A 27228-nucleotide genomic window follows, 5' to 3' on the forward strand; every position below is an offset into this window, starting at 1 on the left:
ATTCTAGAGCAAGTTTTCCTTCAGCCTGTTACCTAGTTTATGCTTAACCCCATCTGCAAAGCAGTGTCATTATTGCTTTCCGTAGTATTTTAATTCTGAAATCTTAATGCTGTACTTTGTGCAATCTGTTTTTGCGCACCAACTCCAAACATTTTCTAATACTTTTGCAATGAGTATTCCATTGTAATACATATTTTACTATTTTATAGCTACTTCCTATTTGCAGATTTGTTGTGCTATTTCATTACACTAATTATCTATTCTTCTGTAGCATTCTGAAACTTTACATTTATCCACCCAATTTTCAGTAACATTACAAAGAAATACAGTTACAACAGCTTAACTGATTTATGAAGAAAGACAGTTTACAGAGCAGTATTATGCTGCATACTACGTAACATTTAGTCTTTGATCTCTTCTAAGTTCCATGTAGAAATCCTGTATCATAATTATTGCATTTTACATACATTTTTTTCACTAGTAAATATCTGAAGTAACACGACTGCTGTACTGGAGCTCTCCAAAGCAGTGTGTTTTTATAGCATAAAAGTACATGAAACCAAAGGTTTTAATGCATGCTTTGAGATAAACATGAAGTCACATGAAAGATGCAAGGCCTGTTGGCATAGGTTAAAAGAGTGTAGAATCAAAAATCAAATTTGTTAAAGTTCCAATAATAAGACAATATATTTCACCAAGGAAATTTTCACCTAACTGACTGGATATGACCTCAGCTGGCTAAGCTGTTCAGGAAGACTTCTTTTAACAGTTAAACAGTTCGCTCTTGAATTCCTTTTTTTTAAAAAATCTATTAAATTAGTTTTCTTGAATAATTTTCTTCAGACATGTTAAATAAGTTGTAGAAAAAAATTTACAGAATTCAGAGAGCTATTTCATAAATATTCAGGATCAATAAGTGTTATATGTTGAAATAATTTATTATTTATTACTAAATAATTTTGGTTATTAAAACTATTTTAAAAAATAGAAGATTAACTAGGCAGTCAAATGAGGAAGGGCTAACTAGCTGACCTGAAAAATGCAAACCCATACACAGTAATTGCTAACTTCTACCAGCTCATGCTAACATTTTTTAAAATGACTGCCTTGGACCTTTTAATAATGAGTACTGGGATGGATGCATGCATTAATATCACCCTCTACAGTAGTATTCCGTTATTTTCTTATTATTTCTATATAGCAACATTGCTTGCATGCAAGCTATACAAGGAATTACTTTTTTTTTTTTTTTTTTACAAATACTCTTAATTGAAAATGTTTGCTAAACTAAACAAAACTACATATATTCTCCAGCTCATTAAACAACAGCATGAGTTGAATTAATTTAACACCTAAAATAAGTTTCCTTGCAGTTTGGGGAGTGGGGCATAGCGGAGAGAAATGTTACATTCCATTTGTGCAGAACAGCAGTCCTATTCTCCGGAGTCATTGGGCTTTATGATAATCTCAGCCTTTTTAGGAAGCAAAGCTTTCCAATTCATTTTTGCATAAAAACATTTAAAAGGAAGCACAAGGTCTCTCCCTCTCTCTTTTTTTTTTTTTTTTTTTATTAAGATGCAACATTTATAATTTAAATTTTCATTATTTGATGCATTATATTTTGAAGAGGGAAAACAGAAAACAAGACTGATTTTGCATTGCTCTAATGTAGTAATATCACATGTTGTACCTCATTCATTTCCAGTTGCTGGTATGTTAGAAGAAAAATATCTCTGGTTTTTGAATGGGATAAAGAGTTTAAAATAAATAAATAAATAAATAAATGAATAAATAAATTTATGCTATCATAATCTTCATAACAGAAGTACAGCAGCCAGCCTATGGACAAAGCAGGAACCATTGTTGTAAAGTACAACACCAACTCAAACCCACAGATCTAATCATCAATAAAACACATTTTGAATTCAGTGTCAAGATAGGCTTTGAAGAAAAAAAGTCACTCACATTTTAAATGAAAAAAAAAGTAACATTAGACCATAGCATTTACCATAGGTACAGAAAAACACATAGGATCCCTTTATAGTCTGCATGGAATGCTACATGAATCTGCATTTCTTTATTTTTCTCTATTTTTATTTTACTTTTTCCTCTAAGGAGTTAAAACCTTGTCTTACTAAGAAATTCCTTTTCTTTGCATGCCATCATATGTTTGAATACATGTAGTAAATCGAACTGCTTATTTGCAGCCATCTCCTTCTGCTCATGCGCCAGAATTGTATCTTTCAGTATTAACTATTTTACATGAAAGACATCTTGCTGTTCTCATGACTTTTCTGCTAGATTAATCTTCTTTTCACCTTTGCAACTGCTATTAGCTGAGAATAAACAGTGAGCTAATTTTACATGAGACATCCAGTTCCAAGGAACGTCTAAACCATCTGGAATGGATGTGAGAGGATTCTTGACACTCAGTTTTATTAGGCTCCCACAGGGTCCTGAATTATTCTTTTTTTTGCAGAATAGCAATGTGACGGTATACCACAGCAAGATTTTCTGCATCAAAGCTCATTTCCCCCAGCATTATTGTGTTGTACTATGAGGTATATGACCTACTTTGTTTATTTCACTTTATCTGGTCAGCCTGTTAATGCCACTACAGGATAAATAGGCTACTGTTAAAACAAAATGATGTAGTGTCATTTCCTGCCAGGTAAAAATGAAAATACTTCACATTGGCAGTCTCAGTTTCCCTCAAGAAATAAAGGAAGTTAAACGTAGGTCAGTTAAATAAATATCCCATCATAACAAACTAATGCTATTACTATCAAACTACCAAGTCTGATCCATTAGTTCTTTTAAAAGACCTGAATAATTGGGTGGTGGAAGCATCCAATTCCACAGTTAACTATTTTTTCTGCTATCATTTGGAGTCACATTTTAAATTATTTTCTTCCAGCCTCTCTACATCTTGATTACAGGCTGATCAGTAGTAACAGATATTTTAAAAGAACACTAGGAACAGGGATACTTTTATCTTCGTCCTTTTAGAGCCTAGACTGATCTATACATGTAGTTCTACTGTTATGGTCTAGCACAAAGTGATTCACAAAAATATCTATTAAAAGACCAATCCTCAATCCACACAATATTCTAAAGACGTTTATGTAATAAATAGTCCAAACTAGAGATCAGATTTAGTAACATCATCAGATTGCTATTTTCTTGTCTTTTGCTGTTACAGAATACACCAACCATGACAACTGAAAGCCATTCAATAGTAGAGCAGTATGTCAGGTTCCTGCTTTCCAAAATGTTTTCCACTGGGGGAGGAGGGAAGAGAATCCTTTTACGTTATACTAAAAACAAAACAAACAAACAAACAAAAAAGTGGAAATCATTTCAATGGAAAAAGCAGCTTCACTTTCACTTCATACGATCCTTATATCACTTTATATTTCATTGCCATGCCTGTATGTTTCCAATAAAGACTGGAGAACTAATTATGCTTTTAGCTGAACAGAAAAAAAAAAAAAAAAATGTTACCTGAAACATAATCCTAAGTAAAAGCAAAAGCTTACAAAAACTAGCTTTAGTAGTACAACCAGAGATCATAAATTCCATCTCTAATGACCCTTGTTCTTTGTAATTGAATACTGCTGACTACAGGACTTACATGAAGCCCCTTGAAGGCAAAGGAAGGTTTTTCTTTCATGCACTTTAGCTCAAGCTTTTTACGTTTTATAAAAATTAAAAAAGACTGATCAGTGACAGGGTAAATTAAAAATGGAAAAACATATCAGACTGAAGACATTTAGAAATCTGAATCCTTCCTGCACTACCAAAAGCTGTTTAAAAAGCCTGAACAAAATTCCACCATCACCACTGTGTTGTTTGCAGAAGCAGGCACCTTAACATCATTTACTCCAGGAGTCAGTTGCTCTCCTGAAGCTCCCTGTCAGTTTCAAGAACCAGCACTCTAACTTTCATCATGATCTTTTCCTATTTCACACATGCTGTTGATGTAGAAACCTGAGGGTCTACTGCTTTATGTCCCATCTACATTTTGCTTTGTTCAAGTCAGCTAGCTGCCTGGACACAATGGCTGGCTTTAACAGTACTAGGAAGTCTTGTGGAGTGTCCTCTTTCCTCTCTTATCAAAGTGCTCCCTTTTGCCTCTCTGATATTGCAGTTCTTAAAACTAGGTATCACATAGGGCATATTATACTGATCTCAAAGTCAGATGGCAATTGGAGCTATTACATCACCACAGCAAGCTTTGAAATATTCTTTTATCAAGATTACAGATGTCCTTTACGAGTCCTATTGGAACAACATGGCCTAATGGTCCTACAAAACAATGAAACAAAAGAAATTCCTTCTCTCCTGACTGCCTGTTCCTACTCCATCTCCATCTCTTGAGAAGTTATTATGGATTGTGCTTTTCATTTAAGTTGGTATATGACTATTCAAAAATCTTTTGTCTTGCATCAAACCTCAGATGCTTGCCCCATCTCAGCAACAAGTAATAAGTGACTACATTTCACATAATTCTCCACAGTGTTTCACTCAAACTAGATGTAGAATTCTACAGAATCCAGTAGACAAGACAAACAAAATAAATAGAATTCACTGATTAGACTACGGAAATTCTTGATGAATCACATACAGTAGTCAATAGGTTCTCTCTCTCTGCCACCTCTATTACCATATTTGTCATAACATAGAATTATTTTGCCTTAAAGTTGAAGGAAGTTTTTGTAGTGGGGAATAATTTTTTTTCTGTCAAATACTATACTTTATTTAAAAAAAAAAATCAGACCCTTTATTGCACATAAGTGATAAACTCCAATGCATACCTTACTAAAGTCAAAGTTTTACTGAATTATAATGAATCAGACCATTAATCCACTGCATTTTGATTGAAATTAAAGGCTTATTGAAACGGTATTTTATTTTTAGTGGGAATTTTATGCATTTGGCATTTTTGCTCTTTCAAAACTCCCATACTATATTACCAAATCACTGTTGTACTCTCTTTCTTCCCAGCATTATATACTTCCCACTACTCTGTAAGGTTTCAGTATTTTTTTTCATAATACAATTGTATTATGTTTTAATCTATTTTATGTCTATATTAAGGTTGTTTCTAAGGATTAAACAGGGAGTCGATATATATTTAGTTACTTGCTGTACTTCCACTGCTCAGTAGGTATCAAAGTACTGCAGCTGTATTCACTGCAGCTGAAATTATGTACGATACATGGATCAGACTAATATTTCAGTAGAGGTTTTTCTGGGAATAAAAACGAGAGGATTTTCCTCGTCCAAGTCCTTCACTAATGCATGTTCATATCATCTTATAATAATCTATAAAATCACTACAAAATAATAATGAATAGGACTTAAAACAAGTATATATTATATAATAGCATTCTAGACTTGGGGTTATTCTCACGCTGTTCAAGGTCATAGCTGGCCATTAACCACATTTGCAGCAAGGGCACTTTACTGAGCCCAGGTCCTTTTCTACAAGGCTGCTCTCCAGCTGGGCAGCCCCCAGCCTATACTGGTGCATGAGGTTATTCATTCCCAGGTGCATGACTTGGCACTTCCCCCCTTGTTGACTTTCATAAACATAAGGTATCCCTCAGAGGAAGCAGATTCCTTGAGGAACAAAGCTTGGCTGCAGACAAATGTTGACAAGAAGGGGGAACCTTAGAAGCATTTGACTTAGTACAGAACACCCACCCCGCACCATGAGACCCCGCAGTAAGTCTCACGAAGACCTTTACCATTCTCAGATCTTTAACTGTTTCTATTGTAACAAATTCTTTTAAATCATTGTGTTAATTGACTAATACTTAAATACTGACTAAGAGCTGTTAAAAATCATACAATCTAATCTTGTTATTTACCATAAAAAGTATATAATAAAGCCTTAATTACTGCTTTATTAAAGTTGTGTAAAATCAATTTTGCAACAGACTCGAGGGGTAAATCACGTGTGCATTAGATATATGCTGCTCAGCCATGCCTATCTTTTAGTTAGCCTGAATCTGTCCTTTCCCAAGCCCTATTCAACAACACTTTCCCTAAGACTCAAATGCAATTAAAACCTATTTTAGGAAGGAAGAACAACTAATACTTGGCACTCACAAAAGGAATCATAATTTTGGAAGGACTGGAGGGTAAAACTCCAACAAACTTTGTTATAAAAACAAAATCTTTATAAGGTCAATTTTAAAATATAAAATCTTTAAATTACATTCCTGAATAATCTACTTAAAGGTATTTGTTGTTTGGTCAGTCATCACAACACAGTCACCACGGCATTTTCCTGCCTACCAAATACAGTTGAAATACCAGATTCTCAGACTAATGTCTAGTTAGACAATCCATGAAGTAGAAGACAAACTGTATAATTCTGATATCCTAGACTGTTATAGGTAAAGAAGAATTTATTATGAAGTGCCAAATTAAACACACTTTCTTGACCTGCAAGTCCAAAAGGGCTGATACGCAACAATTACTTTGATATAGAGGCCAGAAACATTAAATCAACTCTCGTTACCTACTGGGCAGCAAAATAACTGGTCAGCTGGGAGTAATTCAGCAACTTATATACATATTTTATTAATTCACCTGAAAAAATGAAACTCATATGAAAGACTTCCTGCATTTCAGAGACAGCTCTGACCTGAGAGCAGTCATTGGTTTGTTGCTTCTCCACCCACAAATGCACATGCTTACACATGCACATCAGATCAACCAGTTGACAAAGATCTACACATAAAAAAGAAGAAAGGACTTATTTTGGCAACTCTTCTTATGCACTGTGTTGTGACACTGATGCCTTGGAATAAGTCAAGAAGAAGAGATTTAGGTGATAAATATACAGTATGGATTTATTTCTGATCTCTGAAGGAGATGAAAACCTGTAGATTTACAAAGCTATTATGTGTAATACTACTCACAATTTTTTCCGGGACTGGATACAGTGGACTTGATTTGATCCTGTTTTCTCTTCTTTCTTAAAACAGAACAGGCCAAACATGAAATCACTTTTCTGATCTTCCAAGCCTTATTGGGTTCAAACAATTTAATTAAGATAAAACATTAGTGACAGAATAATGTCCCGGGGAAAGATCAAAGTAACACTGTTCTGGAACTGGCCCTGGGATTACATTGCATCCTTTCATACAATGCATTTAGGCAATTGACGGTTGTGCTTCAAAGATTAAAAGTGATCAAAATTCAATGGCAATTATGCAAAGAACACGGATCAGAAAATGAAACTCTGCTACAGGATAAAAATGAACACATTAATTGAGTTTTGTTTTTTGTTGTTGTTTTGTTTTGTTTTTGTTAACCCGTTTCTATTTTTAGTGTTATTTTCTTCTCTGTTCATTAATAGGGAATGTCAGTATCCAAACTTGAGCCCCTGTATGTAGAACAGAGTTTCCATTGCTGCATGTTAGAAAACTGGATGATAATTTTTTCCAGTTTTATTTAGACTTTGCCGTGGGACACCTGTTCTTGTGTGCTGTATTATATTATTAACACTTTCTGAATACTTTTACAGGACAATCATTTTGAAACAATGTTCCTGCTTTAACTTAAGTATTCTACAATGTGTCTTTTAATAATTAAAAATACCAGCACAACCCTCTCCCTTCATTACAGTACCAGCTGGGTTTCTATTTCTAAATTGAGGATGTAAGAAAAAAACAGATGTAGTGCTATACTAGCTGCAGTGACAAACTTAGGTACTTAACAGTCTGTTATGCAGAACAAATAGGAAATACTTTCTCCCTGCTAACTCCCTGGAATTAGTGAATGATAAATGGGATCCAGTTCCAAAACATTCCAGATATTTTCTTTTAAGAGCCAACACCCATTTGCAGCACTATTTCCTATGGCAAAATCAGCACTTGTTCTCCATTTTTTACAAAAGGGAGATTGGCCAAGGGTGGAATCAATCATTGCTTTTCCACTCAAATTTCAATGAGTATATGTATTTGAGGCTGAACTTTGGAGAGCTTTTATTTGAAGCTTTGAAATTAACACTGTAAAGACAAGCTTATCGTTTAATCCATCATACACCATTAAGTCAATGTAACATTGTATTTGTAGAGCTGGTTGGGAATTCCTAATAAAATATTTTTTCATCTGGAAATGCCATTTGCTGAAACTGAACATCTTCCCCAGAAGCTATTTTCTGCCAAGAAAGTATCCACAGGCCAACAGCATTATTTGACAGAAGGGAGAGACTGATCCCAAAAGTAAGATTGGTTTATTTAAAGCTGTTCTTTCTGTTGGCAGAAACTTAGGTTGAAGCCTCTACTTTAATGAACATTTCCACTCTGTTTTATTTCACAGTTTAGGGGAGAGAGAAAAAAAAAAAAAAAAAAAAAAAAAAAAAAAAAAAAGATGGGTGTAAAAAAAGTTTCCAGACTAACACAAATTGTGTTAAAATTTAAATCATGGTTAAAAAAAAAAAAAAAAAAAAAAAAAAAAAGAGCAGCTTAACCAGATTCCTAAATGTTACTATAAAACTACAAGCATAATTCACTGATGAAATCTGGAAGAATTGCATTAGTAGCTGAAACCCAAGGTTGTGTGCCAAATTAAATGAAATGTCCTTACCAAAATAACCACTGTAGATTTTAAAGGAAACAGAATAAACACTTGAAGCATTTGCACTGTACTGTTGCCATTCATGCCAACTTTAGCACCAGAACCTTGGGTTGGTATAAAAAATACTGACTAGTGGACTAGCGTTTTTTAAAACAAATTTGTCATGAGGTAACAAAGCATTTGCCATCTGAATGATACTCCAAGGAATAAGGCAAGTCATAGTATTTCAGATTTTATTTTCTGAAAAAGCCTTACTTTTCAGACCAACAGAATGAATAACTGCAGAAGAAACATCATTACACTTAAAAGTAACTTTAAATTTTTTTTCCTCCAGAAAACAGAGTGGAAAATTGAGCAATATTTCACTGAATTAGATCACTACCTCTTTGGCAGAAGCTCATCCTTGTTTCATGTGTTGTAATGCCTGAAGACACTATCAATAATTACCTTAAAAGGTAAAAACTTACATTTATACTACTGTGTCAGATATAATAAAAATGTAGCAGTGAAATCAGTGCAGTATGTTGCCTTAAAGCATACTTGGCTTTAAAGTACAATAGCTATTACTAATAAGCAGCCTCTGTAGACACTTATTTTAACAGATATTTACCAAAATGAATGTTTAGGGGTTTTTTTGTTTGTTTGTTTGTTTTTTGAAGTATCTAATGTGACTGAAAGAAAATACAGCAAGTTAATTTAAAATGTAAGGAGCAAGAGAACATTAAAGGGTTTTTTTATTAGTTTCAAACATATTTTTAACAAGTGTAAAACTAAGCAATGTATTGTATAATAATGAAATTGCCTGAATTAATGCACTGTCTGGGTCTGAAGGAAGTAGAAGAGACTGGAGAACAACTGAGAGCTTTGGGCCATGGATGTACAGAATGAGTGCTAGTCACCAGATCTCTGGATTGATCAATCCAGTGTAGCAATGATACAGGGAAGGTGAAAAACAGTCTGACCCATGAGTCATGGGCTTGGTTATCATTCAAAATAAATTACAACTTTATGACACAAACAGTACATAGAATTTTCTTGTGACATAAAAAAAAATGCTAGCAAGCATTCTTTATTGCACTACTTACTTTATAGATGATTTGAACTGATTTAAAGTTGATACAGATCTAATGCAATTGAACTTCATCAAAGAATACCTTTGTATTGCTCATTACTGAAACAGTTTTATTTTAGCAACTAATACTAAAAGCAAAAGCTTGGAAAAAAATAGGAAATTCTCTTAGACTAATAATAATAATAATAATAATAATAAATAAATAAATAAAAATAAGTTAAAAAAACTGTCAAACCTTACTGGACTTTGTTCTCCTCTGCTACCAGTCTGAAGTATTAACATTTCCACTGGGAGACCTTCATCTGGGAGGAAAAATAAATAAATAAATAATCAGATATACTTTTAAACTTGCTACTCTGCCAATAATTCAGCTGTGTTACTATGGCAGGCAATGCAACGGGAGTGACATCCCCATCATAATAAACAGCTAAAATAGAGACAATTTCATTACAAACTAAAACGAACATTTTGTCAGCTGTTACTATAATACACAACTGCTGAAAATAGCGTCTCACAAATAATGATAAATATTCATTAGGACATCATTACAAGGCTATGAAAAACATGACTCAAACTGAGCTCACATTGCTTGCATAGCTGTATTACAAGTCATGTAACTTTCTCTTTAGATGCTAACTCTTTAACTGTTTTGGATAAATCATTTGCCCTAAATATCAGTAGGATACGTAGATGTTCAGGATTTCACTGCAGAATCTTACTGCCTTGCAGAATTGAGCTTTTTTTAAAGAGGAACAAAAGGAGAAGAGTACAGGCAGATGGTAGGCAGCCAGGGAAAAGTCATGCTGGGTTGCCTCAGCAGCTAAAATGAAACAGAGGGAGATAGTCCAGCACACTCATTGTAGAGAAGAAAAGGGGAAAACCTGGGGGGTATCGTGCACAGTTTGCTTCTGTTCCTCCTGTTCCCTGAAGTGCAAGAGGTCAGAACGGAATGAAAATTGGCAAAGGAAAAAATGGCAGCCCTAGTCCATTCATGTGCCAACAGCACTTGACACAAGCACCTCTTTCCTCACGGCCATTGTCACTGCTTAGGCTGTAAGCTTGTCTAGGTTTCTGTACTGAAGTTATTTTAGCCATTTAAGGAGTAAGCAGATAACAAAATAAAGAAGAGATAAGAGAAATTACTAGGCCAAGTGTGCCTTAATAGATACTGTTTCAACACGTCTCCATTTGACCAGGTATAACAATGTTCTTGAGAAGCTGTGCACAAGAAGTCACCTTTCATTACAGGAGAACTGCATCTGCTGGTGTACATCTCATGTTAAATTGTTCAAGGAACTAAGACAGCATAGACCTATTCGCTTGTTTTGGCAAGTTATATTTCTGTCAGTTTAGCTCTCTTCACTGGCTTTTGGGAGAAGAGGGTGGGTCTGAATCGGACAGCACAGTGTCAATAAGGACAAAAGCCAAGCTTCAGCATATACACAGAGGCTGAGGACAGGACAGCCAGGCCTGCTTTTTCCAGTGACATGATGTCAGCTCAGTTCTGTTACCAATCCACATCCTACATGGTGTACATGGAAACCTCATTTATCATGGTAAATTACACTGTTCAGAATTGAAACAAAAAAAGGCCATGTACCCTCGCTTTGTGTCAAGCTTATCAGATATATTTCTGCTATGGACCTCTGAGTTGTGATGATGTTAGAAAGAAACGCGGAGTCCCCCACACCTTGACCGTGCAACAATTACTTGGTTTCTAAGGGCTGCTAATACCAGCACCCACAAAGGTTTACAAGTCACAAACAGAGCTATAAATCATTGTGAAGAAAATATAGTCCAAATAATCATAACAAGAACTCTCTTAAAATATCAGTTTTACTTTGTAAATAATACGAAGCATCAAAACTATAAAAACTTTCAGCCAGTTTGTGTCTGCCGTGAATAGCCAAATTACAGTTTTAAGCCACTAGTACAGCCCTCCACCTTCTGGCTAAATTTAGCATATGCAATGTGCAAGTCCAATACAATTTTTAAGTATGAACACTCATTGTCTCAATTTAGTCCTATTATGAGATAACACACATTTGTACATACTTCATTCAAGGAGATTTTTATCAGCTGGTAGATTATAAAAATTAAAGACTTGAAGTTATAAACAATGCTGCTCCGTATAAGAAAAAAGTGCTGGAAAATTGGATAGACCAAGCAATTTAAAAACCAAGATGTAAGGTACTAACAAAACTATTTGCTCTTTTCCCTACATTTTTTACATAAGCACTCTGCATTGTACCCCAGTTGGTTACCAGTTTACCAAAGTAGTCTGGCAATAAAGCAAAATGAGAATATCAATTTTGAGAATATTAAATTCATAAAAGGCATATTTCTCTTGAATTATACCTACAAAAGCACTTTAATAATAACAGGTAAAATCTGACAAAGAGGGTAGGTAAAAATTCCCCATTATCTTGAGTAGATTAATAAAGGGAGTGAGAAAACAAGAGCCAAACAAAAACAGACCACTGCCTATAACAGGCAGGAGGTTGAATTTTTAACGATGAAGTATCTGGAACAATTTCAGGATTATTCCAGGAAACATTACATTTCTCACTCAACCCTATATTTTTTACATTTTTTCCTGGAACTTCACCTATCTAAGGGCACAGGAAAGGAGAGAATTTCTTCATAAATCAGAAAAAAAGAGAAACAGTGAATAAAGGCTGAGTCATCATAACCAAAACTTCAGCTTCCACCTACACCTCTTACACATGCACATACACATAGAAGATGAACAGCATTGTTTATGAATACTGACACATCTTAATATCAGATGAGTCATTATAGAAGGTATTTCAGGATTCATTTTATCACAGCATGTGACAGGGATATAACAAATGGCCTGCTTAAATCCAGCCTACATATGCTTTGTCCAATGCTTCATAAGGTTACCTTTTCATACAGTATGTATTTTTCAATAACAAGAATATCTCATTTAAACAAAAGTCCACTTCCTGAACTGAACCTGTTTTCCTACAGTAAGTTCGACTAGTGTTCATCGTGATCCTGTTTTCTCTACAATGGTAATTGTAGAAATGCAAGAGTATATATTTTCACTTCTACCTCTAAAGTCCATCCTTAACTTTGGAAAAAAATTAAAAAGCTACATTACCAGTTAACCAAGGTTTGCATCTCTACTATTTCCTGTAGTTTGCATCAGGATTTGATTGCACCAGTGTCTCAGCTGAACATTTGGATCAGTCCTTATTCCTACTCCATGATGCTGTGGGGAGGTGACAGCAACACCACAGGTTCCATGCCTCCTTTATGTAGTTAAATGCTGCTCATTAGAATTCCTGCACTCCTAGAACTCATTAGAACAAAGAATACTTAGTCCTTCAGTAAAAAAAAAAAAAAAAAAAAAAAAAAAAAGGATTAGCCAGGTCTACCATTACCCCAGATAAAACATTTTTTAAAAACATTTTTAATTCCTTTTAATTCCAGGACATCATCATCTGCTATATATCTTTCTCTTTTTCTCTTTCTCTTCATACTATCCCATTAGAAGTGCATGTTAGTACCTGACTGACTTTACCAAAGCCCTAAACAGGCTTTATAGGGACATGTGGTCTCATTAAAAGGACTGAGGTTTGTTGTGCATGATTTCTTGGTAATTATGGGGTGCAATCACAGTTCATTGTCCTTTAAAGTCATGTGAATTTTATTTCTTTACCTAATCAACCAGTATGGTTGCTTTGGACACCGATGTTCTCCTGAAACATTGAAGTTTGCAGACTTTTTGATGTCTTCACACTTTCCTTCATATTCTTTCATTATCGCACCTGTTGTAGCAGCTGATCTGCCCTTAGGCTTGTTCTATCCACAATGAATCTACAGTGACTCAATTTGCCACACATTTAACTGTTGATACAGAGCTGAAACATTGTTATATAAGAACATTGTACGTTGTTATATCTCAGTAATGAACTGGGCTTCTTAGCCTTGCACAGAGAAAGAGGGCTTGGATTTTCACGTTCTGAAACACACAGTGTTCAGATCCATTCAGAATCTGACTTTGCTCACGTGCTGCCAATCAAATCATACCAGGCCATGAGTGTTCCACATCAGCACTGTTCCTCTGCCAAAAGGCAATTCCTTTGTGGTATTCGGTGCTTCTGATGAGATGCTGAGCCTCTGCTTCTAGTTGCTTGCCTCAAAGTGGGAAATGCTCAGCCCCTGCTGTGCGTGGATCTTTATTTGGTATTCATTTCAGATCCACCAGACACTGTAATTTTAATCTGACAAGATGCTTGGTAGAAAAGTTATAGTAATGGCTGGGTTGTTATCTTTGACTTGAAATTGCCTTGCAGATAATGGAACTCATTCTCCCCTGCTTACAACTTCTTGTCTATTTTTCCCCCTCCCCAAAACAGGGGCATAACATGCCCCTCTGACAAACATTACAACCTCTGTCTTTAGCATAGACGAAGCTTTGGCATAGTTCTGCTTTGAGCAGGACAATGGAGTGCTTGACCTCCAGAGGTGCCTTCCAACCTGAAATATCCTATAATCCTAAAATAGTTTTCCTGTTACAGACTGTTCAGGCTGACTGGCAACCATAGATGCTGCACTAGTTAATTGTAACACTGTTGTAATGCAATGCATTGTATTATTGTTTTATAGGTCCTTTTCTTTGTATATCTTTAACAAATTAAGCAGTGAAAGAGTAAAGCAAGCCATCATGCAGTGAAAGCAATTCGAGACTTCAAGCATATTAGTGTTAAGTTTCTGCACTGCAGTTCTGTCATCAAGCCCCACCTCACTCACTATAGGTCTTTGGCATGGAGCAGGGAGGAAAGCCAGGAATTCCAGGTATTTTCCTTCACTTCAGAAAGGACATTAGGATTTCTTTGCACTGAAATAGCAGAAACAGTAGTCACGATCTCTTTGTTTCCCTCACACAAATTACACTCATAGCAGCAGATAAGTAACAAACACTTCTCTTTTCCCCAATCACACCCAGACATCAGCAGCAGAAGAGAACCTAATAAGCAAGACTCAATAGTCAAGATTTCTCTTTCCAAGTATGTGTCAAAACAGCTGATGGCATTCTTCTACTGTCATATGCAAACACTAATCTTACAATACTTGTTCTAGTTCAATATCCACCTCCCAGAGCACTTTCACCTACTGAAGTTGTTCAGAGTTCATCAGGTTTTAACCAAATACCATTCCTTAGGATGTGCTCTTTCAGAGCCACGAGCAAATAAATTGAGATTAACACAGCACCCTGCCCTCCCTGCCTCACCATTGAGCAAAATACACTGGGAGTGTAATGCAGGAAACTCCACATGCTCCTCCACTAGTCATGAGCCAGATGGAGCACACAAGGCCAAAGCAAGAATGCAGCATTTCTCCCAGTCCAAGGGCTTTGCAATGATGTTCTGCACTCAAGGGAGCCTTGATAATAGAAAATCTACCAGCGAGTCTTTCCTTCCCTGTCGCTTCACCACCACTGGCTTAGGTGACATGGTAATATGACCCAGACCGTTAGTTTTTATCTCAACTGATCAGATGTCATGAAAACTAAGAGACTCCCTCACAGTGCATCCACAGATTAATGCATGAAATGTGAGGGAAAGAGGGCTTCAGTCATCCTACTTGAGCAACATGAAGTCATCATCTCTGTGTGTTGCTTTTACACCTCCGAAATGAGATGGAGGCCACGCTGAACTCTCAAAGTGTTCATTCAACGTAGATACCAAGATTTCATCCTTAGAATGATTCACTGCATGCTGAAAAGCTCTATAGGTCTGCTTTAGACCTTTTTTAGTTCAAGATTGTTTTTTTTTTTCATATTCAAGTCATACTAAAGCACAGACTTTCCATGTCTAATCCAAGTTTTTCCATAAAATCGTCTGTTAAGGAAAAAATGGAGTTGTCAGATGAAGAAATGATTCTGCCTAAAAACACATAGCCATCATGATTGCAGGAGCAGCTCTACTTAAAATAAATAAATAAATAAAATAAAAATAAAAATAAAAATAAAAATAAAAATAAAAATAAAAATAAAAATAAAAATAAAAGTAAAAATAAAAATAAAAGTAAAAATAAAAATAAAAATAAAAATAAAAAGAAGGACACAGTGCGATAGGTTTCCTTCGTTTAGGGGTTGCTAAGAGTAAATAGTCTGTTGTTCACTGAGAGACTGGGGAATTTATCACAGTCCTTTAAATTGTTTCCTTCAAGATCCCAGCAGTACCAAAAAGGCCCTTTATGCATATTCTCAAGCCTTCCAGCCCTGCTACCTTAGCTGCAAAGCACAGAGGCCCCAACAGCTATAATCCAAAAGTTTAGTCATACAAAAGTAAAGGATGCAGGGCTATATATCTACAGACAAATCAGTACAGTCCAAGTTGAATTCAAGGCATTTATATATTGTATTTATGGGTACAGAGTCCCTCAAACATGTGTGCAAGAGAAATAATTCACCTGGAAGTGGTCTGGACAGCAAGTTTCTAAGTAATTTCATTCTCTTTACTGGGAATGTTGTAGGACTACATGTAATCCAATTGTCTGTGTTGCATGTGCCTAAAACTACCCATAAAATGCAATATTATGTCTCGCTTGATGATATTTTCTTATTTATAGGTAGGTGGCTAGCAGAATGCCTTTTTCCATGCTCTTGAAAATGGTCGTGAAGTAATGGGCACACACTGTCAGATGAGGATGTTTCCATACTGTCCTAAACATCACATCAAGCTCTACAGAAACCATCACTTACAGCCAATTCCGTGGATTTTAGTGAACTGTTCCAAAAATAAAAAATAAAAAAAATCCGAGAGACAATCATAGATGGCAAAATATGATTCCCTTTAGTCCAAAGGGTACTACAGTGTTTAACAGAAGTTCTGTACCAAGACTGATCTCAGCTGCTGTTTCACTTCTTCAGTCACAGGTATATCACTCCTGAATTGAAGTCCATTATTTTTCCAATGTCTAAATAAGTCATATGGCTCTAAAACAGGAGTCACAATATCCAGCATAAAGGAGCACCAGATCTAGTCAGGTGCAAAACACCGTATACTTTAAGACTTTTCCTAATAATACCTGATTTGAAAAATTCTACTAAATTAAATGTGCAGCTCTTTGTGGGCCTTGGTGTTTTCCATTTGTAAGAAAGCATGACCTACCAGATCCTAACAATTTAGGGTGTCTAGGCAACACTAGGATGTGAATAAATATTAGCCTTCAAAACACCACATTATGAAGTGTACGATGGGTTGTTCTTTCTGTGTTGGAGAGGAGAAAAAAGAAAAGCAGAAAAAAAATATATAAAAATAATTTGTTAGGCACTTATATATACCACAAAAGTCATAATCATAAACTATGTGGATATTTGCACAAAGAACAGAACTGGACACGTTAATGAAATAACTGATGCTAACTACAAAAACACCCTGAAGAGACAGCATGGTGTAGGTCCACCTCAGTTTCCTAGCAACAAGATTTTCTCTGCTTTCTCAGAGTATCATGAAGTTGTGGAATCCTCCTCCTACACATAATCTGAAAACAGGGATGAAAACAAGGATGACCCATCTTACAGACTAGAAGCTGAAAACACTTTCAAAGCCTACTGAAACATAGCTCAGTAACAAGCAGCATCTGTTGCTGTTTTAGCTCTATTTTACTTGCATCTTAGCCATGGTCAAATACTTAAATGTAGCAATCAGATAATCAGCTCTGGTAAGTAATAACACAATCCAACAAAACATGGAAAGAAAAAGAATGGGATGTTAGAATAACTTCGTTGACCACCCCAAGAATGAAAAGTAATTAAGTAATTTCCAGATAGAGTAGTAGAGGGGAAAGTGGTTTCAGCTGGCAGCTGTCCACTAGCTTTCTCTAGATAGCATCAGAACCCTCCCACACCCCCAAAAAAGTAAAAAAAAAAAAAAAAAAAAAAAAATAAAGCCAATTCCCTCATATATCCTGTACTTTACAGTGACTCCTACAAAAAAAAAAAAAAAAAAAAAAAAAAAAAAAAAAACCTTCGTTTTGCCAGTGCAGAACAGAGAAAGGAGGGAGAAGATTCATGTTTTGGCTAACTGGTCTTATCCTTTAATATTATTAGAGTCTTACCTGTAATGGAATTTAAAATTACAGGTAAAATAAGCAACTAATTTATTAGAGCTTTGAAATAATAATGCCTCACTCCCTGCTCATTAAAACAAGAGAAGATCATGGCCTTACCCATTAAATTTCTACATGATTTCCTCAGAAGAATTTTTCCACCAACAGAATTAACAGGTGCATTTTCACTTCTAGAAGACTGCTTTCATTTACTTCATTGCTTAGAATTGCAAATTCTTGCATTCATAACATTGTAATCTATAGCAAATTGCATACACAATTTGTCAGCTGGGCATCCTTCTAAGCACAGGACAAATTGCTATCCCCAAAAGAGCAGTAAAGTATCTTTAAAATAACAATAATCACTAAAGTAGTACAAGACTACAAAATGCTCAGGCAATTCTAATTAATGCTCAATATGGAAAACCATATTCTACAAGCAAAATCCTATTTTCTACTTAGTGGAGTAGAAAAGTAACACTGTTACGGACAGTCTGGAAATGAACATTTATGCCATTCAGCTCTGATGGGAGTCTTGTTTCTATAAGGTGAAAGGAAACAGAATAAGAATAACTTACTACTTTAGGGAAGAAGGAGGTAAAAACAAAAAAGACAAAAAGCGGGCACTAATCAAATTGTGCTGGTCTTCTAACCCAAAATATAGATGTTAGCAAGCTTGCCTCCCAAGTTAACTACACCTTCTTTGAATGTTGCCTTCTTTGCACTGTGTTGCATCAGCACAATGAGAAAAGTCCTTCTTTCTCTCTTAGTACAAACAGTCAAAATTTGGATCAGATTTCTTAGGTAGATCAGTTTCTTACTGTTCCTAACAAACTTTTCTGTACTAGTTAACTCACAGTCACAGCCTGTTTTAAACAGGTTAAAAATACCAGCACTTGACAAAATTATCCTTTCCCTACCTACCAAGGGTAACCTACCAAGAGTAATGCATTTCAGCATGATTATAAATTGGACAAGAGTATGTTTTTTTTTAAATCTATTTTATTTCTTTTGGGATCACTGAAGCTAAATTTCAGTCCTTGCTTTAAATTTCACACACCAAAAATATCACAGTATAGTTTAGCTCCAGGCTGCAGTCTCAGTCTCTGACTGCTTCCTCAGCTCTTCCTCAGCTCTTAGAATCATAGAAAGATTAAGGTTGGAAAAGCCCTTCAAGATCATCTGGCCCAACCATCCCCCTACCACCAATGTCACCCACCAAACCATGTCCCCAAGCACCACATCCAACCTTTCCTTGAACACCCCCAGGGACGGTGACTCCACCACCTCCCTGGGCAACCCGTCCCAGTGCCTGACCACTCTTTCTGAGAATAAATGTCTCCTAATTGTTTTAATTGTTAAAGAGTAGTGCTCTTTGTTCAGTTCTTTGTTTTAACTATTGAAGAGTAGGGGCATGACGTTTCCATTTTTCCACTCACCAGTGACATCGCCCGACTGCCAGGACTTTTCAACTATGATGGAGAGAGGCTTGGCAACATCATCAGTCAGTTCCCTCAGGACCCTGGGATTCATGTCATCAGGCCTCATAGACCTGTACCTGTTTAGATTCATTAGGTGGTCTTGAACCTGCTCTTCACTTACTGTGGGTGGGACTTTGACCCCCCAGCCTCCATCTACGGGTTCAGGGAAATGAAAGACTTGGGGAGCCTGTCTACCAGTGCAGGCATAGGCAAAGAAGTTGCTGAGTACCTCAGTCTTCTCCATGTCTGTCATTACCACTTAGACATGGAATCTCACTCCTAATATAAGAAATTAGACACCTATAATCGCTTACACACCACTATTTTCACCCCTCAGTTTATTTTCACAAATGCTAAAGGCACATGGTGGTCCTTGGGGACTCCTCCTGCCACCCCAGCGCAGCAGCCCAAAGGGAGCATGTGCTCTTCTTCGAGGCTCTGCACTGAAGGGCTGACACTTCAAGGGCTAGGGGATGGGAAAGAAACATTCACACAACCCCTGAGAATTGGCAAAAGATCTTTATTGCCAGGTGGCTCCAGGCTAATGCCTGGAATGGAGCCTGAATGATGACAAGTATGGAGCTCGCCGGGCCCTGCTACATAGCTGGCGGTGTTCCTTGACGGCACATTGCAGAGAGCTGCCAGGGTAGTACCATGTTTGATGTGGCCAAGGTTTCTTTGTGATGTCAGCATACATAGAATCATAGAATCATAGAATATCCTGAGTTGGAAGGGACCCTTAAGGATCATCAAGTCCAACTCTTGACACCGCACAGGTCTACCCAAAAGTTCAGACCATGTGACTAAGTGCACAGTCCAATCTCTTCTTAAATTCAGACAGGCTCGGTGCAGTGACCACTTCCCTGGGGAGCCTGTTCCAGTGTGCAACCACCCTCTCTGTGAAGAACCCCCTCCTGACGTCCAGCCTAAATTTCCCCTGCCTCAGCTTAACCCCGTTCCCGCGGGTCCTGTCACTAGTGTTAATGGAGAAAAGGTCTCCTGCCTCTCGACACCCCCTTACGAGGAAGTTGCAGACTGTGATGAGGTCTCCCCTCAGCCTCCTCTTCTTCAGGCTGAACAGGCCCAGTGACCTCAGCCGTTCTTCGTACGTCTTCCCCTCCAGGCCTTTCACCATCTTCGTAGCCCTCCTCTGGACACTCTCCAACAGTTTCATGTCCTTTTTATACTGTGGTGCCCAGAACTGCACACAGTACTCGAGGTGAGGCCGCACCAGCACAGAGTAGAGCGGGACAATCACCTCCCTTGACCTACTAGCGATGCCGTGCTTGATGCACCCCAGGACACGGTTGGCCCTCCTGGCTGCCAGTGCACACTGCTGGCTCATATTCAACTTGCTGTCTACCACGACCCCCAGATCCCTCTCTTCTAGGCTGCTCTCCAGCGTCTCATCGCCCAGTCTGTACATGCAGCCAGGGTTTCCCCGTCCCAGGTGCAGGACCCGGCACTTGCTCTTACTGAACTTCATGCGGTTGGTGATCGCCCAGCTCTCCAACCTATCCAGATCCCTCTGCAAGGCCTTTCCACCCTCATTCGAGTCCACAACTCCTCCAAGTTTGGTGTCATCAGCGAACTTGCTCAAAATACCTTCTATTCCTACATCCAGATCGTTTATAAAAATATTGAAAAGTACCGGCCCTAAAATGGAGCCTTGAGGGACCCCACTGGTGACCGCCCACCAGCCTGACGCAGCCCCATTTACCATAACCCTTTGGGCCCTGCCCGTTAGCCAATTGCTCACCCATCGTATGATGTTTTTATTTAGCTGTATGGTGGACATTTTGTCCAGTAGGATCCTATGGGAAACCGTGTCAAAAGCCTTGCTGAAGTCCAAAAAAATCACATCATCTGGTTTCCCTTGGTCCACCATACGGGTGATCTTATCATAAAAGGAAATCAGGTTAGTTAGGCAGGACCTACCCTTCACAAACCCACACGTATCTATTAAATGATGATAGCTATTACAGTGCTTTTCATGAGTACACCAGCCTGTGGGAGATGCTGCTCTGTTGAAAACACACAGTAGCAATAACACTTGGTTATGAAAGACAATACCATAAATTGTGAAGCAAAACTTTAGGGACCAGTTTTAGAAACACTACATCCGAGGGTAGACACAATGTTTAAACAATGTTAAAAAGTGATCTGTGAGATCAAAGAATATGATTTTGCATTCCTATATTTAGAACCAAAACAAAGATGTAATCCTACCCATGAGTATTCACAGTCTAAAACAGACAAGTCAAACACAAACATGGTAGTGGAGAGGAGGGTCTGTGATTTAATAGCGGAAAGAAATGAGAGACTGCTTCATGGGATAGGCTTTAAGGCTAGTTTGAAGGAGGAAAGGTTAAGCAGCAAGTCACAGAGGAAGCTGGCCAGTCTTTTACTAGGCAGAAACAGAAAACGAGTTCAGATAGGGCTTAAGGTAGGGATCAAAATATACAGGTAGAAGTCTGTGCTTCACATTTGACTTGAAAAAATAAATAAATAAATAAATAATAATAATAAGCATTATAATACCATTCTTACATTTATTCATACAGTAGCCCTGTATGAATAAATATATTAGATATAGATGCTATCATAGCTGGGCTACCTAAGTATTTATACTACAATTAAACTGTATCTGTATGAACATACAAGCATAATTTACAGACAGAACAGTGAAAAAAGCATGAAACCTAAAAGCTCTCACAGGCAGATCTCCAGCACTCAGTTACAAAGAGCAGGCAAAGATGGATTTCAGATAAGTTCCATATGGAATGAAGATCAAGACCAGATGGAGCTGAAATGCGAATGGAGGGGCCATACTGTGATGTAGCCGCTACAGACAGCATCATGTAACTGGGCATACCCACCACACAGGGGGCATTGCAGCCGACTACGTTACCAGCTCCCCTGGTATGTTGTATTTGTAGAGCTCTGCTGGCAAATGTATTAACTGAGTCTGGAGAAAAAAGTGTTCTCATTTCTAAATATCCTAACAATTTTTACGTCTACCCTGGTAATAAGAAAACAGTCGCAGAGCTACAGTCGGAGCTTTAGCTTATAACAATGAGTATGTAATTGCACAAATTATACTAAATGGAAAAAAAAATCATGAAATGTCAACTTTCTCCATGTGGAGCTTTTTTTAGTGCATTTAATATGCATCTAGCTAGTACATATATTGCTGTTAATAAAGCTTTTGTGTTTCTCTCTGCATTAGTATTGTAATAAGTGGAAACTATGAAACTCAAAGATCCAAGTATATGGAATTTTCCAGGTCACATGTTAAGCCAAGTGCTGGACTCTGCTGGACAGACAACATTAAAAGGGAAAAAAAAAAATGAATTCTAACCATATGTTTTGAAATGAAACAATATACTCATTCTGTTACAGCTGAAGGCTTCAATGACTGCTTTACAGTTACCAGCAATAAAGAGGGAAAGTAATATTGAAATAGCATTTGCTGTGGAATAGAAAGTAATTACAGCATAGAAATGAGAATGCCCAATGTATATATCACAAGTCTGACGCAATACAGTATTGTTATACCATTTCCATCACAATATTTATTGGTTTGCTTATACAAGAATAAATAAATAAATAAAAATGACAAGAATTAGAATATGTGGGATTCAGTTTTCACGTTAACTGTCCCAGGCCAAGACTTCCGTGTTTCAGAAGATCATGAAAAACAATCTGTCCTTTTACCAACTGAACTATGATTAGAGAAGTAAGACTATTAAGAGTTTAACATGTAAGCACAATTATAGTAAAAAGTCCACACAGAAAATTGGGTAAAGCTAGTGCCTATAATATCTTGGAAGTGCAGATACAGCTGCATTGTGCTAAGCTCATTACATGACACAGAATACATCATACCAGGCAGCCCTCTTGGCTACTGGAGAGACAGAATGTGCTCCACTGCACATACACCCCTGCAGCAACCATTTTGTTTTTTGCTTACCAAATTACACTGATTGTCATTAGAAAGTCAGAATTTGTCCAGGTTGGAAATTACCATTAGAATTTCACACAACCCAAGACAGTCCAAAAAATAAATTGAATTTAAATACAAACTTACTCTTCCCATTACACTTAAACCACCATCTTCTTTTACTGGGGAGGGATTTTAGTTTCAATTCCTACTGGTAAAAAGCAAATAAAGAAAGCAAGAGAGACACAGATTGAACTCTTTCCAGCTTTCAGATTCTGTTCTTGGTGCAGACTTTGGGATTATCTTTTGTGACTGTTAAACTTTTGTGACTGTTAAACTGTTAAGCAGCAGGTGTTTTCCTGCTGCTATGTCATTTGCATCATGCGTGTAGATTCCCTGTAATCAATACATTGTGCACAACAATTCAGATTTTGCATTTGTTCTTCCTCACAATGGAATCACAGATTCACTAAAATTTAAATGTTATTTCTCATACTAACTTATGGGATTGTAATCAGCAGTAATGCCATTTAAAATTTAATGAAAGCAATTACAAACAAAAGTCAAAGTTTGTTTCCATGGAACTGAAAACAAAGGCACTCTCTTAATACTACAGACCCAGTATCTGACAGCAACTTGCCAAATTGTTTTACATCTACTTTCCACTCTAGACATTGAAGATTTTTGTCAAAATTTGCTAAATAAGAAAATAAGCAAATGGAAACTAAGTCTTTTATACCAAGTTAAATCTTGAAAACTGCCTAAATTCAAGATAACTGCCTAAATTCAAGATACCAGGGCGTATTCCAGAGCCATTCTATAACCATTTTAGAGTTATTCTAGAACTTTTGACGTCCCAGTGTTGAAAGTTGCAGGTGTGTTTTGTTGTTGCTTTTTTTGTTTGTTTATTTTTGTCACAGTACACAGTAACAGAGAAAGTCTTTATTAAGAATGTTAGACATAGTCTGATGACAATAGATAACTACATATACACAGCTTCAAAGCAATGTCCAGGTATTATTTTGTCCAGCAGCACCAAGATGTGCATGTTTGAGAGCAGTTACAGAGGAAGGAAGGAAGGAAGGAAGGAAGGAAGGAAGGAAGGAAGGAAGGAAGGAAGGAAGGAAGGAAGGAAGGAAGGAAGGAAGGAAGGAAGGAAGGAGGGAGGGAGGGAGGGAGGGAGGGAGGGAGGGAGGGAGGGAGGGAGGGAGGGAGGGAGGGAGGGAGGGAGGGGGGAGGGAGGGAGGGAGGGGGGAGGGAGGGAGGGAGGGGGGGGGGGGAGGGAGGGAGGGAGGGAGGGAGGATCTGTGGTCTACTGGTCTACTACTACTACTCCCTGGGCTGGAGACTGTGGTAGTCTACAGACAGGGCACTGGCTGGCTCTCATGACATGGCATACCCGCGGCTCAGATAAATCTATGAGGCCTGTTTTAGGCTGATATTTGGTTCCCAGATAGAAAAGTTGTCTTGCTACTTTCCTGGGACTTTTGCATTAGAATTAAGGTAAAAAATAAAGAAGTAGGAAGAAAAAAAAAAAAGAAAAGAAAAGAAAAGAAAAAAGAAAAAAAAAAGTAGAAGAGCAGCCAGGGACAGAGACCTACCCAAGCTTGTCAGAACTGATCAAGTGTCCTCAACCACCTCAATCAGGAGATGGCTCAGGGCTGTAGTAGCCTGCGGGACATGTGCAGTGTGCAATGTGGTCTAAACTATAAAGTTTTCAGAGTTCAAAATGATCTCCTGACATAGCCTTTACCAAACGTTGCCAGCAAGCAACAGCGAACTGGCAGCTCCAAAATTCACTTCGATACTCCCCCGGGCATTTGCTGAGTGCTATATATCTGCTGGCCTCCACCGCTCTAATGACAGATTGTAAAGAAAACAGAGAGATTAAGGGGAGGGAGCTGTGAAGAGAGAAAGCAATGACTGAAGGTAGGGGCTATGCCCACAAGCAAAGACAGCCCGTGTGAAGGACCGTCACTTCGGTCCTTCCCACACCCCGTAGCTCTGCCTCTGGAGCCGACCCCGAGCCCACAAAGGGGAGACCACAGCCGCCGGGATGCCTCCGGGTAGCCCCACTCCACGTCCCTGAGGCGGCAGCGGGCCCGAGGCCGCGGCCACAGCCGCGAGGCCAGGGAGGCAGGGGCGGCTCCGAAGTTGCGTAACAGGCTGCAAGAGGAGCCCGGCTCTCCGCCGCGCCCCCGCTGCCTCCTCCCCTCGCCGGAGCCCGCCCGTCTCCGCGCCCCTTTGGCAGCCAATGGCACTGAGCGGGGTGGCTGCATGTGGTGGCGCCGACCCAGCGCCCGGGCTGGGAGGAGAGGAGGAGGCAGCAGGCGCCGCTGGTCTCTCGCTCCCCCGCTCCGGGCTCTCCTGACAGCGGCGGCCAGCTTCGGTCCCTCCGCCCCGCCGGTACCCGCAGCATGGACTCGGACTCCGGGGAGCTCAGCGAAGGCGAGCTGGTCTCACCTGCAGGTAAGGGGGGAGATGCTGCCTGCGGGACCGCTGCCGGCCGGCCGGGGTATGACTGAGGGAAGGGGTTCACCGCACCGCCGCCGCCGCCTCGGAGCACTTCGCATGGCAGCGGCCGTGCCGTGCCGAGGGGCTGCGCGCGGGGACGGTGCCGCTGTGGCGAACGGGCGGCTGCCGCCCGGCACCAGCCCCTCCAGCCGCCCGGCCTCTCGGGAGCGTAGGCACCGGGCAGAGGCGAGCAGCGTCCCGCTGCCCCACTCAGGAGGGGTCCGGCCTGGCTCCTCCTTGCCTCCTGCCCCGACTAGGGAAGAGAGCTGCCTTGCAGCTCGTGCAGTTCAGGCATGTCGTGCCGGGCGGTTGAATTAGCAGCGCTGGCATCAATCCGATCCATTGTGCCTTATGTCCAGAGGCTGCAAAGTTCTCCGGGTTTGGCTAGTTTCTTGCTGCCACTACAGTTAGCCTGTGTGCAGGAGGGGGGGACTGCTCCTCAGAGACCAGGCATGCCGGGCCCCCAGGCCGCTCAGTTTCTGGTTTCAAGAGTCCTAACTTGTCCCCCCCCCAAAAAAAACCATAAAAATGCTGCTGTTCTGCTGCAGCCTGCATAGTTCTTAGATGAGACAGAAGGAGAAAATAAAAACAAACATCTTTCTGCCATTTCCAAATTTCCACATTCCTAAGTCCTACACAAAGCAGCAGCAAACCGTTGCTGATGTGCTGTAATCAAAGGGTGTCCCATGTAAGCAGTAAATGGGGCCAAACTTGCCTCAAGCCCTGTATGTATAGAAGTAGGTTTGTGCTACCAGCACTGGCAACCAGCTCAGGGCCAGCCCTTGCCCCTCCACACATACCTTCAGTTGGCGGCATTACCACCGTCGGGATGGGGCTGCGGTACTGTCACACGTGGCTGGCCCAGGACAGGCACTGGGCGAGAACGGGCACGAGGAGCAGGAGGGACACATGTGACCCCAGCTTCCCAGAGGGGAAGTCACGGGTACCTTCTCTGAAGGTGTTTAACTGGCAGGAGACAAGCAAGCGCAACTGGAATAGTGTCAGGAGCTGTCATAGAGATCATTGTAAACACAGATAGAAAGTTACTGCGCTACATCATGAGATCATCTTTGAGAAAAATCTAAGCTAGACAGATCGTGATGAAAATGTCATTTTATCCCAGCTGTCATCTCCTCCTCCTCTTCCTCATCCCCTCCAAAAAAAAAAAAAAGGTTTCTACACCAAACATTTTAACCCATTAAAAAAAAAAAAAGTGCCAAATAATCTGTGAAATCTTTTAACTGTCCTATTAATGCAGGAGTGATGAACAACTGAAGGAAATCGTAAAGGGAACCTGCTTTCAGCAAGGGGAGTGGACTCGATCTCCATAGGGCCCTTCCAGCCCCTACGATTCTGTGATAAAATAAATAGGTGTCATCTTGTCTAGCCTAACATACGCTTCAGACCAATCCAGTTTTAACTACTAATGGTGTTTGTTCTTGGCATTTTGTTTTTTATTTTCTTACTCAAAATCTAAAGAAATAAGACTATTAAGAGGTTGTACAACTTCTTATGGTCACAGAGCTCAGTTA

The 27228-nt window shown here is 38.9% G+C and overlaps 2 protein-coding genes across 2 annotated transcripts in view; one reads left to right on the plus strand and one right to left on the minus strand.

Annotated features, from left to right (window-relative positions):
* Window positions 1-27228, minus strand: part of GLDN (gliomedin) — a 135260-nt gene that overhangs the window by 69504 nt on the left and 38528 nt on the right. The window contains exons 2-3 of the mRNA XM_084531674.1: window positions 9906-9972; window positions 6936-6991 (exon numbers count right to left, since the gene is read on the minus strand). Coding sequence (XP_084387800.1) covers window positions 6936-6991; window positions 9906-9972 — 123 coding nt within the window. The remainder of the gene's footprint in view (window positions 1-6935; window positions 6992-9905; window positions 9973-27228) is intronic.
* TNFAIP8L3 (TNF alpha induced protein 8 like 3) overlaps window positions 25387-27228 on the plus strand; it is a 45907-nt gene continuing 44065 nt past the window's right edge. Inside the window, exon 1 of the mRNA XM_084531679.1 lies at window positions 25387-25651. Coding sequence (XP_084387805.1) covers window positions 25600-25651 — 52 coding nt within the window. The 5' untranslated portion in view covers window positions 25387-25599. The remainder of the gene's footprint in view (window positions 25652-27228) is intronic.

Source organism: Aythya ferina (assembly GCF_964211825.1).
Source record: "Aythya ferina genome assembly, chromosome: 11".
Lineage (NCBI taxonomy): Eukaryota > Metazoa > Chordata > Aves > Anseriformes > Anatidae > Aythya > Aythya ferina.